The following is a 16,683-nucleotide window of genomic DNA, read 5'->3' as shown; positions in this document are numbered from 1 at the left end:
ACGGGGAAGGGGCCCTGCGACCTTCAAAGCGCCAGCGGCGCCCAGGCTGGCCGCGAGATGAGCGGCCCATCACCACCGCGGTGGTGGAATACTTGATGTGGCCCAGCCTCACCCAGACTCTACTTCCAGCGGCCCCCAGGTAAGTTGAGTTTGAGACCCTACTCTAGATGTTTAGGACTACAACACCTGTACTCAGTGATAATTGGCTATCCTGACTGTAGTCCAAAACATCTGGAAGACATGAGACTAGACCGATATGTTGAAGCCTGATTCTTGTAACATAATAGTGATGAATATTAAGTTATTTCTTACAGAAAATGGTAAGGTGTTGATATGTTACAGAAACAAAGACAGGAAGATCTAAACTGATGATAGCAAGTGTACTAATGACAAGAATATTAAGAATGATAAAATAGATTTACAATTTCAAAGGTGAGATTTAATCTTGCCTCAGTCAGGCAGTGCAGGCATTATAATCTAATACACTATTGTGTACCTTTTATGTTAGATTACATCTGCCATAGGTGTGAGCTTGGTTGACTTGTAAAGCAACAGAACAAAACAAAAACTACTTAACAAAAACTTCACCCCAAGTTTTGCATGGATGAAATTTCTCAAAACGTTTATTTAAGAAAGACTTTTGCTGAAGATGAATTATCCCTTCATAACAAAAGTTTGCCATATCAATTTAGAATGATCTTCCAGATGCAGGTCTATACCATTTCTCTGGTTCATGAAGTTGCCAAGTATAAATATCTCTTATCCTCCCAAAATGACAGATCCATTTGCCCAAGACAATCTGTATCAAACTATTATTACTGGATTAAGTAATAGCTATACCATCAAGGATTCACTCCCAATGTGATATATGCTATTATTTGTTTGCATAGAAGACAAGAAAATAATAAGTTCTTAAAGGTGAAAAGTGAAATTTAATTCTATCCCTTTTTGAGGCTCTTTCATCAGGGGCCATCTTAAAAAATAAAAATGCTACAAATAAATTCAGTTACCAAGCAGTGGCTCTTCTTTATACATCATGGCATTTCACTTTGGCAGCTCTGAAAACTTATGATGTTAATTTTATTGTTGTTGTTGTTAGTCGCAAAGTCATGTCTGATCCATCGCGACCCCATGGACAACATTCCTCCAGGCCTTCCTGTCCTCCACCATCCCCCGGAGTCCATTTAAGCTCACACCAACTGCTTCTGTGACTCCATCTAGCCACCTCATCCTCTGCCTTCCCCTTCTTTTGCCATCTATTGTTCCCAGCATTAGGCTCTTCTCCGGGGAATCCTTCCTTCTCATTAGGTGGCCAAAGTATTTGAGTTTCATCTTCAAAATTAATTCCATAGGCCAAAGAGGTTATTATCTGAATCTGTAGACCAAATAGGAATAAGTGGATACAAATCATGTGTTAAAATGACATCATTCAGAACTATAGAATGAATATTGAAATCTCCTGGGACATTAACCATGCTTTAAAAAAGACAGTTCAAAGTCTAACTGGAAATGGTTCTTTGTTAGCAAATTTGATGCTATCTTTTAATATGAAAAGGGATTATTTATGGCTTTCATGATTTGCATCCAACAAATAGTTACAATCTTGGTTTCAGTTCCTAAGAATAGTATTTCACTTGAAGTGAGCTGGGCTCTTTGGCATTAATCTGGGAAGATAACATCCATAGATGAGCAGTTTTCATCCATCCTCAGCAACATTGTTAGGCTTCAATTGGGATCATTGTATATATATCATGTATTTTTGCCTTTTTTATGTTTTAGCTTTACTGTGCACTACTTTTTCTTGACCTGTATATATCTACCACTTCTCTGGGTTGTTCTTATGAGTCATATGTAGACTCTAAATTTTAAATGCTTACATCCTTTAAGTTACAAAGCTATTTCATGAAAGTTTAAGGTACACCTTCTTAGTGGGATTTGTAAACTGGAGATTTTGAAAGGTTTGCTACTAGAAGAGTAAGGCCATTTATGCAAGTTATCTGAGTCTTATATGCCAGGAGAAATCATTAAGGTATCTAGCAAATGTCTTGTCTGAGAAATCACAATTCTCAAAAGGGAAATGGACATTGACATGTTGCTTAATATGATAGTAACTGGCATATGACAAGTCTGGAGAGGACAAAAATGCCAATATACAGTTAGATTGGAGTTTGGGGGTTATGTAGGTACTGCTGGTTCCAGATTTGAAGGACAGGTAGCTTGTCCAGAATGTTCTGAGTGGGCCATCCTCCATGCCACTGCTACCTGTTTGTTTTTCCTCTCGTACTGGGCCCAATTCACACCATTGTCGAGAAAAAAAGAGGAAGGCATGTAGATGGTACTGCTCCTTCTCCTTACTCATGTCACTGTTTTCACACTTGGAAAGACAGATGAACAGCTCCCAATAATAAAGAGAAGATGGAAGATGTTAACCCATACTGTTGGCCTTGGCTATAGGTAAGATAGTAATAGAACTTGCAATTGCAACAACTCTTTTCTCATAGTGAGCAAGATTTGCACAAAGTTTACACAGGATGGAAAGAACTTTTCTTGGCAGACTAAATGCCTCTGACCATACAACACTGCTTGAATATCTAAAGAAAGGGCAGATGTAATGGTTAGGGGGCTAGAGGTCCTTCCTGGAAATTAAAGTCTAGGTGCTCTTAATTTAGATAGAGACAATATCTAAATATCTCCCCAATAGGGTGGGGCATGATGGACCTTTATAAAGTCATGATGATGTAGAAAAACTGGGTAGAGGCTTTTTACTTTTCTCTTCTACCACTAGAACTTGGGGCCACTCATTCTACTGATTAGCAATAGGTTCAGGTCACACAAAAATAAATTTCTTCTTAGATTTCACAACTGACTTATGGAGTTCACTGTTGTACAATATGGTGTTGTCTGCTAGCTTAGATGACTTGAAAAGGATAAGACAAATTCATGGAGGAGAGTTCTGTTAATGGCTATTAGGCATGAGAGATAAATGCAGCATCTAAGTTCAGGGCAGTGAATAACAGATTCAGGGAAGCAGGTCAAAGCTGTTGCCTTTATTCACCACTTAGCTTCCTGAAGAATTCAGGTAGTCTCTGTGGGAAGCAGAACTGAATGGATTGTTTGTCTGATCTAGCAGGAGTCATCTTACCTTCTTAAAGAAGGGAAAGTTTATGAGAGACATAAAGCTACCCACTCCCCTCTCTTTTTTCCCTTTGTAGGTATGTGAATACTCTTCTGAAGCTCATCCCACCTGTACTTGGACTTCAGGAACAGCTACGTCAAGCTGTTCAGAGCAGGGACATGGAGACATCTCATGGGATCTGCCGTATTGCTGTGGCCCTGGGAGAGAATCATTCCCGGTGAGGAGCTTGGAGATGGAAATTGATAGTGGTGATAGTTAGAAAGTGGAGCTAGCTTTCAAACCTCTGTGGCACTACCTAGGTGACAGGCTAGGGGTCTTTTCTGTACCCAGTTAAGTTTCCTTACAACCAAGCGTCAGTTAGGTCTCTCATAGCTTGAAGTTAAACAGGATAATATCTCAGCACTTGACATGGTTGCGGGGAGGCTATACACTTTCTCCATGTGAAAGCCATTGGAGATGCTAAACCAACTGGTTGTTCTGTTGGTAAGTGTTGCTTCATGAATTGCTGGGTCCTTCTCACTATGCCTTCTTGTCCAATTTGCTACAGAGGGGTTAGTGCATCCATATGATTTATAATCCTGAATGTGGGGTATCTGCTGTTCCCATGGACCTGCTGTTGCAAAGCAGATTTCTCTGATGCTGCATGAATGCTACCTCCCACAGAGCACTCTTGGACCAGGTGGATCACTGGCAGAGCTTCCTGGCACTTGTCAACATGATCATGTTCTGTACTGGGATACCAGGCCACTATCCTGTCAATGAGACCACAAGTTCACTTACGCTCACCTTCTGGTATACCTTACAGGTAAGTGTTAGTTAAGTTCCAGAAGTGGATTCCCTCACTGGAATCTTGTTATGCCTTGTTCCCTGTTAAGTACCATGTATGCACTTGTATCAACTGTTTTCCATATGTAAGCACATATCACATAACTAGTATTCATATAATCTCTAGACTGAATATAGTACAATGTTCTGGACCCTACCTTCATGAGCTTCAAGGGCAGACTTTGAGGTTAGTTCTTTGCTTGAAAGAGAAAGGAAATTCTTGATTGAAGCTCAGACTACATGAACTGTCATCACGCTGCTCACTAGGGCTCCTGTCTATGTTGCAATCTATGGCTATGATATTGAAGCTGTATGGTAACCAGGTTTTGTTCTAGTACTGTGCTTTCTGTCAGTGGAGAAGATCTCAGATATACACACAGGAATTGTCTATCTAAGCTTCTGTGGGGTGCTGAAGCCGTTTGCTTCCTGTTGGGTTAGACCACTCATGTCATCATGGAGTTACAAGGACCAGACCGTTACTGTTGGAGACATTTGCCATCTTTCTGTAGAGCCCAGCCTTTCTCTTTCTGCTAAAAGCAGCTTAACTATCAATATCCTGTTTTGGTGTGAACAAAACTCCAGCCAATGTTCAGAGGTGGTACTGTTGTGTCTCCTTTCTGCAGGCAGTGAGAGTTCCTAGAATACCTTATCATCTGCCAACAGCCTTATCAGGGAGAGCCTTATAGATGTGCTTGGAAAGCAGAGAAGAACAACTTTGTTTGAGCTGTTGCTATTCCCAGTTCCAAATACAGTTGGTGTAGATGCCAGTCTGGATGTATTTGTTCTGATATATGCTTGCTGCTACACTAAAATACAATGCTAGAAGCAGTGCTGCCTGATCTGACTTGTCTTCCCCACCCCCACCCTTCCTTGGAAGCCAGCCGTCTTATTTGCATGGCAAATTAGCCTGACATACTCCTGCACTGGCCAAGAGCAAGGCTGGATTTTGAGCTGCTGCTTCTCTGGGTACAGCTTGTAAAGGGATGAGATCATCCATTGTCTTAGTGTGTGACTGATGAAATACTTGAGCCTACGGGGACATCTTTACTAAGGAATGGACCAGAACTGGAGCAGCATCGGTTGCATGCTACTACAGAGCAGAGGAATTCTTCTACAGTGTCTTCCACACATATTTGCAGTTCCCATTCTGTCCCTGGTTTCCCAAAATATCCATCTAAGCATTGAATACTTTGTGCCTGGCAGCATAGATCCCCTGCCAAGAAGGTACTCTGTGAAGGCTTTCCTTATCCTTGCACATCTTCTTCATGGCCTCTGCCTAAAGGAAGTGAAAACTAAATCCAATGCTAGGCATGTATTTAAAAGGCTCTTGTGAAGCTTTGGACATGAATTCAATGGCCTGGAGTCCATTCCAGTTGTGCATATTGTGTTCTTTGAGGCCCTTGAGCAGTATGAGAGTGTCTAACATTCTCCTCAGAACATAATTTGCTACACTGTCTGCACAAATTAATTGAGGGATTAAAATTGTAGTCACTGGGATCGAAATGGTAGTCACTGTAAAAAGAAGCTGACTCACCTGGTCAGCTGCTTTGCTGCCTTGTGATGGATTCTTTTTCATTCTAGCTGGGGATGGTAGTGTGAGGTGGGATTACAAGGCTAAGATAGTTGACTGACAAAGTGGAGTATAGATGAGCACCACTGCTTTATTTTCTGATTTAAAAGAAAGGGGAATACTCACCTTACTGCTGAAAGCCCTGATAAGTGGAGCTGCTAACAGGATGTAAGGGAAATTTGTGACCCTTGCTTTGAGAATGTTGTGGCTTTGTGCCACCTGATTTGTACCTGAAAGCTGGCCATATTTTTGGAACTTGGAATTCTGGGAGGGGAGCCTCAGATGCCCTGTTAGTATAAACTAATACAAATGGTATTGGAAAGACTAGACTATTTGAGTGAAGTAGCCTGACTTCATAAAAAGACTTAACAAAAGACATGAGAAAGAGAAGGGTGTCGAGCTACTTAAAGTGGATGGCAGAGTGATAACAGATGACAAGGAAAAGGCAGAAGTGCTCAATTTCTACTTTGGCTCAGTCTTCTCCCACAAGGAAATCTACAACCTAGAGGAAGCACAAACTGAAAGTTAGAGATGGCAGTCCAAGATTGACAGACAAATGGTCAAGGAATACCTAGATGGAATAAACATGTTCAAATCTCCAGACCCCAATGAACTCCATCCCATAGTCATAAAAGAGCTAGTGGAGGAACTCTCAGAACCACTGGCTATTCCATAAATCTTGGAAAACAGGAGAAGTGCCAGATGATTGGAGAAGGGCTAAATTTGTTCCTATCTTCAGAAAGGGAGAAAAAGATGAACCTGGGAACTATAGACCAGTTAATCTGCCATCAATCCCTGGAAAAATTCTGGAGCAAATTATTAAAAAATCCATCTACAAGCATCTTGAAGAAAATCCAGTGATTAATGGAAGCCAGCATGGATTGATCAAAAATAAATCCTGACAAACTAATTTAATCTCATATTTTTGACCAGGTAACCTTGCAAACGGACAGAGAGAAACCTGTGGACATTGTTTACCTAGGTTTTAGCAAAGCTTTCAACATAGAGCTACACAACAATCTGATAATCAAATTAGCAAAAACGAGACTAGATAGAAAAACTATTAGGTAGATCCAAAATTGGTTACTGAGTCAGACACAAAGTGTGCTCATCAATGTCACCTTCTCAAATTAGATGGAGGTAACTAGTGGTGTGCCACAGAATTCAGTCCTCAGCCCAGTGCTCTGTAACATCTTAATTATTTGGATGAGGAAGTACAAGGAAAGATAATCAAATTTGCAGACAATAAAAAACTGGGTGGAATAGCAAACACCCTAGAAGACAGAATCAAGATCCAAAGCGATCCTGATAAACTTGAACACTGGGCTGAAAACAACAGAATGAGATTCAAGAAGGACAAATACTAAGTCCTCCACCTAGGAAATAGAAACCAAATGCATCAATACAAGATGGGGAATACGTGGCTCAACAGAACTGAAAAAGAAAAAGATCTCCAAGTAATTGTGGACAATAGGCTAAATATGAGCCAACAATGCAATGCATTCGCCAAATGGGCAAATGCTGTTTTGGGATGCATTAACAGAAGTATTACTTCCAAAGCATGAGTAGTAGTAGTTCCTCTGTACTCCTCACCAGTCAGACCTCATCTGGAATGCTGTGTCCAGTTCTGGGCACCAAGATTTAAGAAAGATGCAGAAAAATTGGAAGGGATCCAGAAGAGGGCAACAAAAATGATCCAGGGTTTGGAAACACTGCCCTATGAGGAGAGACTGAGAGAACTGGGCACATTCAGCCTTGAGAGGAGAAAACTGAGTGAGGGGACATGATATCCCTCTATAGGGACCTCTAAGGCTGTCACAAAGAGGAAGGTCAAGATCTCTTCTCACTGATGCCAGAATGTAGGACATGGAATAATCAAGTCAAACTGCAACAACCCAGGTTCAAGCTAGATATGAGGAAAAGCTTCCTCACTGTCAGAGCAATATGACAGTGGAACCAGCTGCCTAGAGAGGTGGTGGGCTCTCCCACACTAGAGACATTCAAAAAGGAACTGGACAGCCATCTAAGTGGGATGGTGTAAACTGGCATCTTGCAACAGCAGGGGGTTGGACCCGATCGCCTTCATGGCCCCTTCCAACTTTGCTATTCTATGATAATGTGATTTCTGGATTCCCCAGATGGAAAGCTCAAGACAAGTGAGAGGGCATTTCTCCTGATCATATTGTTTGTGTTACATCAGTGTGAAAGCTGGAGTAATAGGCTGGATTTTTTTAACCTCCACTTGAGGAACAATCTCTCTTTTTGCAGGATGACATCCTATCTTTTGATCCAGAAAAGCAGGCCATGTATCAGCAGGTATATCGACCTGTCTATTTCCAGCTGGTGGATGTGCTCCTGCACAAAGCTCAATTTCCTTCCGATGAAGAATACGGTTCCTGGTCCTCTGATGAAAAGGAGCAGTTTCGGATATACCGGTAATGGCCTTTTTCCTGGCAGTATTCCTTAATACCGCATGCAGTTTGTGTGTGCAAGAGTAAAAGCTCATTGTGCTACATCAGTAAGGGTAAATGTTGAATTTGCCCTGAGCTGGCTAGGAGCTGTATCAGCAGTTTCTGTCCAGCTGCTGCGTGGAGTATGTGTTTTCTATGCTTCTTTTTGCTCTTGCCCCTTAGAGTAGACATCTCAGACACCTTGATGTATGTGTATGAAATGCTTGGAGCAGAGCTGCTGAGCAGCTTATATGACAAGCTGGGTCGCCTCCTGACAAACACAGAGCAGCCATCCTCATGGCAGGTAAGTGGAGAGCTCCAGCTCCAAATGAATTCCTTGCACTAACTACCCTTTTGGAGAGAGGCACTAAGTAGAGGAGCTGCTGTAGATTTTTGTAGAAACAATGGGAATAGTTGTGGCCAGAACTGGTTAGAGAGCATTATGAAAGAGAGATATTGAAGTAGAGTGAAAGTGCAACTTGGTTAGTGGAAACATCTGTTAAAGCTCAGAGCAGTGTGTTTAGAGAGGCAATTGAATTTCAAAAGGTCAGAAAAGTTGTTAGTGTTGAGCAGGTCTGATACAGTCATGTTATCCTTATAGTGTACAACTCAGTTGGGACAGACTAGTTTGCATTGGTAATTGCAATTTGCTAATTCCTGTTGTAAAGTTTGACACGTTGTTGGTGTCTTTTGGAAGCATTTTGCTGCAGCTCACATTATCAGCTCACCAAATTCTGCAAAAAAAAAAAAAAAAAAGCCTGATAGCAGAATTGCAGAAACTGCAAATACATTCAGTCAAGTGATGCCAGCAGCTGACAGACTTCAGTCCAGATAAGGGGGATCTTTGGATAACATCTGCATCATGGGAACTAGTCATAGGTTTTGTGCTGTAGGGATTTATAATCCTAAAATAGGATTTCTGTACTGAGAAAAGTGAGGTGATCAAGTTGTCCCATTCTCTGCAGTCTTAGAGAGACGTATCTCTTCAGTTTAGAGAAGAAAGCTTAAATATGTTTGCTTTGCCATGCCAGTAGTAATGCTGGGACAAGAGTCCCTCTGTGATAGCTAATCAGCATGTATCTGATCACTTTGGTGTGTTGTCAGCATGTTGCTGGCACGGCAGTGATGACCATGAAGCACCAGTGACTGCAGGGCTCCTCGTTCATCAATGTGACAGCCCCATGAGAGTCCAGCCTGGATCCTGATTTGCAGTCCATGCACCTGGAAGCCTTAACATAGTAGTAATCACTCCAGCATACTGAACACATTGCAACCTCAGCAGTACAGGACCTGGTAATATGGCCTTCAGTGAGAGAGAGCATGAGTCCAAGCATGTACCCTTTACTCCCATCTTCCCAGTTCCTTTGATGGTAGTAAATGGAGATATTATCATGTGTAATTTAGCCAAGCATTATTCAGGATGTAGGCTGGAGATATACTAGGTAAGAATAGTGAATATTTTTGAACTTTGTTCTGTGGGATTGGCTTACTAGATAGGATGACACTACACAAAAGCTTACTCATGAAACAATTAGTACATTGCATTAACTGTGATGAAATGAAAACATGAGGCATCATATTTTTCAATGGGAACTGGTCCTGATCATCTTTTGTCAAAACACAACTTAGGATGGGAGCTGTTTAAACATGCTGTGTCACATTTATCTCTGCCCTCAGAGCACATTGGAGTCTGAACCATCCTGTTGATTATTATTATTATTATTATTATCATCATCTTAGCACCAGAGCTGGTTTTAGCTTCCCCACATCTATGGGGTTGTTGAGTGGGACATTATTGGCAGGCCGTGGACTCAACAGACAAATCTTTCTCTCTGGTAGCACACAGAAGCTTTGCTTTATGGGTTCCAATCCATCGCAGAGACTATAGATGTAAACTACTCAGACGTGGTGCCTGGCCTCATCGGGCTCATCCCTCACATCAGCATCAGCAATGTGCAGCTTGCTGATACAGTTATGTTTACTATTGGTAAGTAGACTAGGTGAGGGGAGATGGTATTGAAAGAAGAGGTTGATCTCAGAAATCCTGAGGCTGTTTAACTCTTGCAATACTAATGGTGGGTTCTGTTGCAACACCTGAAATTCCTGGTCCTTAGTGTAAGAATGTGTGTTTGTGGGTATATGCTGGGCCGTGCAGTATTGTAGGATGAAGAAGGGATTCCTGTGCCTTTTATTGTCTGTGCTGATAGGGTTCTGTACAGAGCAGTCTTGACCATGCATTCTGTATCTGCCTAGGGGCCCTCTCAGAGTGGCTGGCTGACCACCCTGTCATGATCAACAATGTTCTACCCCTGGTGTTGCAGGCTCTGGGCAATCCTGAGCTATCTATTTCTAGTGTCTCTACTCTTAAGAAGATCTGCCGTGAATGCAAATATGACTTGCCTCCTTATGCTGCCAACATTGTTGCTGTCTCTCAGGTAACGGAAAGAGTGGTCTAAGGTGGGGTGGGGGAACCTCCAGTCAGTGCATTGGATGCTGCCTGCAGAGCCTTTCTACCTTGTCAGTCATTTCCTTTCCTCTGTCAAGTTTTCACACTTTGAGGCCTTCATTCTTCTCTATACTTCACTTTCCATAATATTTTTACCATCCCGTGCTGCAGATTTATTTGCAAGGGATGGCCTTCCAAATGAAGTTTAACTTTCTCTGTAGCCTGGTCCCACCTGCTTGGAAGTACTTTCATCCCTCTCCAACTGTAGCTTCACCAATGAGCTCTAGTCTCTGTATGCCCATCTGCCAGAAAGTTTCTCCAAATGTAAAAAAAACAAGGGATGGGTGTGCTTCTTGTCTGTGTATACAAGTGGATGGGGAAACATATGTATATATGAGGAATGAATGGAAGGAGAATGTGTGTTTTTTGTCCCTACTCACCACAGGTTGTAAACCATTTTCTAAAGAGCTTGGGCCATTGAAGGTATAGACATGTAATTAAATAATCCTAACCCACAACCATGTTCTCCAAGTGCATTTTAGGTTCTTCGTCGTGGCCTCTGTGCATCACACATATGGGTTTTGCGCCTGCGCAGTGCCTTTGGCTGGAAGATTAACAGCTAACGGTTTTTGGCGGGAACTCCGCTCCCCCTCCCCCCTAGCATTATATAAGGAGCGGAGTGTCCACCATTTTCCAGTCTTTGTGACCGCCATTCATTGTGCCTCGTGCCGCTTCGCTCTCGCTAAGATTATTATTTACCTTCTTGCTTGTTCGAAAATCTCTCCTTTTTCCTACCAAGTTTGCATCCCTTGTTCTTGTTGTTAGTACTTCACTTATATTTCTTCTTAACTTTGCACCATTTTTTCCTATTTATCGTTCCTATTAAAAAAAAAAAAAACCAAAAATATTACTTTCCCGCTTTACTATCTCCTTTTTTCTTCTTTCTACGATGGTGCAATGGGTGGCGTTCCGCAAGTGCAGAAAATGCAGCTCCAAAATGCCCGCTGCGGACCTGCATGATCTGTGCCTCCTTTGTTTGGGGGAAGGGCACAGAACTGATAAGTGCAGCCATTGTTTGGCCTTCTCTAAACAAGCGAGGAAGAACAGGGAGAACCGCCTCCGCAAACTCTTATGGGACCAGGCTCTCCTCCAATCGGACCGGCTGGTGGCTAAGCCTTCCACTGTTGTGGCCCCACCCGAAGGCCGTCCAACTTCGGCTGCCTGCCGCAACGCCCGGCCTCTTCCTCCATTGCTCCGCCCTCACGCCCTTCTGAAGAAGGCGCTCATACCATGGCCGACCAGTCTGTTTCCCTGCCGAGGAAACAAAAGGAAAAAAGAAAGCGCAGCGACTCAGATAAATATCCTGTGCATAAGAAGGCCAAGAAAGATAAGACGGGCAAGCTGGTTAAGAAGCTGAAGAACCCCGAGCAGGCAAACCACCGCCACTCGGGCTCGGCCTCTTCCTCGATTCCGATCCCTGCTTTGGAACTGACCCCCTCGGTCCCGACCATCCAGGCGGCTATGAGGGTTACCCCACCGGGCTCACCGCGCTGACCGACAGCCGAACCCATTCTGGATTCAAGGTGTGGTTCCATCTCTGATGGGGAAATACGAGGTTCTCCACCTAAAGCTCAATCAGCAACCCCGATGCCTCCAATCCCAATGGATACTGAGATCGCCATCTCCCCTCTGAGAAGCCGTAGGAGCCGTTCCTCGGATGCGAGGTCTGATGATTGGTACCACTCCAGGTACTCCTCTGCTCCGAGACGGGAAGAGTACCACTCCGTAGCCTATTATCCAACCTCCAGGGGACAATCTTCACCACCAGCGCCTCGGGAACGTTTCCATTCAACGCCCAGAGACGCCCCGAGGGCCCCATCTAAAGAAAGTGGCAGATCAGAGTCACCAGGAGATTCTTCCTCCAGTGTACCACCCCCCTACTGGATGGAATCCAACAAGTCTGAGGCTGTCTCAACCTCACCGGATGCAGGGGTTGCTTCTCAGGGCCCGGGGTCACCCGAGGAACCTTATATATCGTTTAACGATCTGATGGCCAGACTAGTGAGATCGCTCGATATAGAAGCCCACCAACAGCTAGGACCGAGCACCGATGGTTTTTATGATGTGGACAGGGGCAAACGATCCACATCTATTGCCTTGCCATTTATTACCTTACGGCAGGCAATGACCCAGCCATGGGACCTCCCAGCTCACCCACAACGGACTTCTCGTAAATACGAGTCCATGTATCGGGTGCGGGAAGAGGACATCCCGTTTCTTCTCCATCACCCCAAGCCGAATTCGGTTGTTGTAGAATCCTCGCAGGGTCGGGAAGCCTGTGGACACACCTTACCTCGTGACAAAGGGGGCAGAAATGTTGATTCCCTCGCCCGCCGGGTATACGCAGCTTTGGGCCTTGGTTTACGAATTTCTAATTATGAGGCAACCCTGGCGCGTTACCAATATTTCCTTATGCAACGCCTGGATGCCATCATCGATACCCTCCTGGGAAACCAGGGCGAACTTGCTAAGACTTTTGTTAAGGAAGCTATGCAAGTGGTGGTGCAACAGCTTTCCACCACAAGGCACCACGTGGACTCTGATTCGAGGTCGCTGGTTGGTGCCATTTCCCTCCGCAGACACGCCTGGTTGCGTAATTGCAATTTTCCGGACGAGATGAAGCAGAGAATTGAGGAGATGCCATTCAACGGTTCCGGTCTCTTCCATGCGAGGACAGATAGCAAATTGAAGAAAATCCATGAATCAAGGGTGACGTCCCGTCGTATGGAATTGCAATCTCTACCCCGACGTAAGTGGTCATGGTCACGTCCACAGTACCGTCAACAATTTCCGCCTCGGCAACAGCAACCGCATCAACGTCAGCAGCGTCGCAGGCAACAACCACCCCAGCGCTTCCAACAGGGCCGCCGCTTTGATACGGACAGGCGACAGCGCTGATGCGACGAGCGAACCTCTCCTCTCATTCCAACTCTACCCTCCCCCCTCTCATTTGGGGATCGACTGAAGACTCGGCTCTCCATTTGGGAGTCCATCACATCTGATGGGTGGGTGTTATCTATCATTCAGCACGGATATGGAATCGAATTCAACGTTGTGCCATCACCAAATCCTATCCGCTATACTCCGACTTCCTTGGTACTGTTAGATGAGATTCACCAACTCCTTGCTAAAGGAGCTATTCGTCGCCTGTCATTATCGGAGGGATTCCACGGGTTCTATTCCAGATACTTTACAGTCCCGAAACGAGATGGGGGTCTCAGACCAATATTGGACTTGAGAGCTCTCAATAGATTCATAACACCAAAGAAGTTTCGGATGACCACACTTCAAAGTATTCTCCCGTTGCTGGGAAGAGGGGATTGGTTCGCCTCATTGGATCTGAAGGATGCCTATTTTCATATTTCAATACATCCAAGTTATAGGCGTTTCCTTCGTTTTGCGGTAGACTCTGAAATCTACGAATTCAACGTGCTACCGTTTGGATTAGCCACTGCACAATGGGTTTTTACGAAGTGTATGGCTCCTGTCTGTGCACACCTTCAATTACGTGGAATTCGGATATACCCGTACCTTGATGATTGGTTGCTGGTCTCCGACACAGAAGCAGGACTTTCGTCTGCTGTTGAGTTTACATATGCTCTATTGTACGATCTTGGACTCTGTATTAATCAACAGAAATCTTCCCTTCTCCCTACGCAGGTGATCAACTTTATCAGAGCCCGGCTGGATTTGATGTTGGCAAGAACCTTCCTTCCTCGGGACAGACGGCATGTGATTGCTCAGTGCATCACTCAGATTCGACAAGCAAGAACCGTCCCCGCCCGGTCTATTCAGAGCCTGTTGGGACACATGTCTGCTTCCATCGCTGTGGTTCCGCATGCCAAACTCAGGCTACGTCCCCTTCAACTGTTCTTCAATGGAATGTTTCGACCACAGACAGATCCACCTACCAAACGGATTCGACTTCCAGCTTCCGTTCTTCAGTCCCTGTTATGGTGGATAGACCCAGCCAATCTGACTGTAGGCGTTCTGTTTCGACCCCAGTACCCTACAGTAACACTCGGCACCAATGCGTCCCTGCTGGGATGGGGAGCAATTTGCTCCGATCTACATACCCAGGGGATATGGAGTCACCGGGATTGCAGGAACCATATCAATTTTCTGGAACTTCTTGCCGTTTTCAAAGCCCTGCAATCATTCGAGGATGTGCTTCTACACCAGGTCGTCCAGGTGACCTCAGACAACATGGCGACAGTCTTTTCTTTGAACAAACAAGGTGGAACCCAATCCTGGAAACTAGCCCGCCTGGCCATGCAGATTTGGGACTGGTTCATACTGAGAGGTATCACTCTTCTAGCAGTTCACCTTGCGGGCACAGAAAATACAGACGCGGATCTCTTGAGCAGACATATGTCGCGGTCACACAAATGGGAGCTAGACCATCGGGTTCGCAACATGCTATTTCACCGATGGGGCCAGCCAGACATCGACCTGTTTGCCACACAACGGAACAGGGCATGCACGGCCTCTTGTTCCAGAGCGGGGATGGGTCAGGACTCGCTCGGGGATGCTTTCATGATCCCCTGGACAAATATGACTTTTTATGCTTTCCCTCCGATCCCACTCATCATGAGAGTGTTGGCAAAGATCATTCACGAAGGGGCCACAGGGCTACTGATCACCCCCTGGTGGCCACGCCAGCCATGATTCTCAACTCTCCTTCACGTCTCCCAAGAAGAATTTCTCCAACTCCCTCTTCTTATCTCGTTACCCAGAGGGAGGGCACGATCCGCCACCCAGACTTGCTGTCACTGAAACTGACTGCATGGAGGATACGATGACCAGCTGAGATACATCAATATCGACACCACCAACTGTCCCGGCCATTCCTGCTCAGCAGAGTCTACACCCAGACTACAGTATATTCTCAAATCTGCGCTATGACCATCTACTAGGAAGTTGTACATGGCAAAATGGCAGAGATTCTCTAACTTTGCCAATTTACACTCGTTTCTGGCCCCCTCGGCTTCTGTTTCACAGATACTTCAGTTTCTCTTTGAATTGCATCAGTCTGGACTCAAACCTTCATTCATAAAAGTTTATACAGCAGCGATTTCACATTACCGGGAAACTATACATGGTCTCTTCATTTTTGCTCAACCTCTGATTAAAAGAATTTTGAGAGGATTGAGTAATCTGCATCCAACTATAAGACCTCTAATGCCCACCTGGAGTCTTTCGGTGGTTTTACAAGCACTGACTCGATCATCTTTCGAACTCATGGCGACGATCGATCTGTGCCTTGCTTCATGGAAGACTGCCTTCCTTGTTGCAATGACTTCAGCCCGTAGATCCTCTGAACTCTGCGCCCTTCAGGTAGACCCCCCTTTTCTAAATTTTCATAAGGAAAAAGTGGTTCTTCGGCTGGATCCGTCTTTCCTTCCGAAAGTTGCTACTTTGTTTCACATGCAAAAGGAGATTGTTTTACCGGCATTCTTTCCGACCCCTTCGAATCCAATAGAGCGATCTCTACATATGCTGGACGTTCGTCATTGCTTAGCCTTTTATAGGTCCAGGACTGAGTCTGTTCAGTGTTCCTATAGACTTTTTGGAATATTGGAATATTCGGAACATGACCGAGGCTGTCCAGTCACTTCACAACGTCTTTCGAAATGGATAGTAAATACAGTTGTCCTGTCTTATCAGTTAGCTAAGTTGGACTTGCCATCTACTCCAAGAGGTCATTCTACAAGAGCTGTTGCTGCTTCTTCAGACTTTGCATCAGGGGTCCCGATAGAAGTTGTGTGCAGGGCGGCCATTTGGGCTACCCCGTGTACCTTCGCCAGACATTATAGACTCGATGTCCATGCCAGGCAGGATTGCTCTTTTGGCAGAGCTGTCCTTTCTTCTGTCCTTCGCTGATGACACCTCCCTCCTCCATTTGGGGTAAGCTTGTTATTCTACCCATATGTGTGATGCACAGAGGCCATGACGAAGAAGAGCAGGTTGCTTACCTGTAACTGATGTTCTTTGAGTGGCCATCTGTACAGTCACACAACCCACCCTCCGACCCCGCTTGGTGTCATGGGTGGTCCGACTGTTTTTTTCGATACTATGATCTCTTTGCTATGTGTCGTACCACTACTGAATTTGGCTATCTTGTCATACTGACAAACCTTATTATAAGAACAAACGTTGGTCTTTCAAAGACTGGAAAATGGTGGACACTCTGCTC

General features: G+C 44.6%; 1 protein-coding gene across 5 annotated transcripts in view; it reads left to right on the top strand.

The window, feature by feature from the left end:
- The window catches only part of IPO13 (importin 13), a 67,964-nt gene that overhangs the window by 29,463 nt on the left and 21,818 nt on the right, over positions 1-16,683 (top strand). For all 5 annotated transcript variants that reach the window (XR_006415930.1, XM_044442631.1, XM_044442622.1 and 2 more), the window contains 6 exons: positions 3,213-3,353; positions 3,800-3,941; positions 7,800-7,966; positions 8,165-8,285; positions 9,821-9,968; positions 10,235-10,416. Coding sequence is in view for 4 of the 5 variants with exons in the window: in XM_044442631.1 (XP_044298566.1) it covers positions 3,213-3,353; positions 3,800-3,941; positions 7,800-7,966; positions 8,165-8,285; positions 9,821-9,968; positions 10,235-10,416 (901 nt within the window). In the remaining variant the exon portion in view is untranslated. The remainder of the gene's footprint in view (positions 1-3,212; positions 3,354-3,799; positions 3,942-7,799; positions 7,967-8,164; positions 8,286-9,820; positions 9,969-10,234; positions 10,417-16,683) is intronic.

This window comes from Varanus komodoensis, unplaced genomic scaffold (genome assembly GCF_004798865.1).
Source record: "Varanus komodoensis strain SLA01 unplaced genomic scaffold, ASM479886v1 scaffold1, whole genome shotgun sequence".
In the NCBI taxonomy this organism is placed as follows: domain Eukaryota; kingdom Metazoa; phylum Chordata; class Lepidosauria; order Squamata; family Varanidae; genus Varanus; species Varanus komodoensis.
This window is presented reverse-complemented; position numbering and strand designations above follow the sequence as displayed.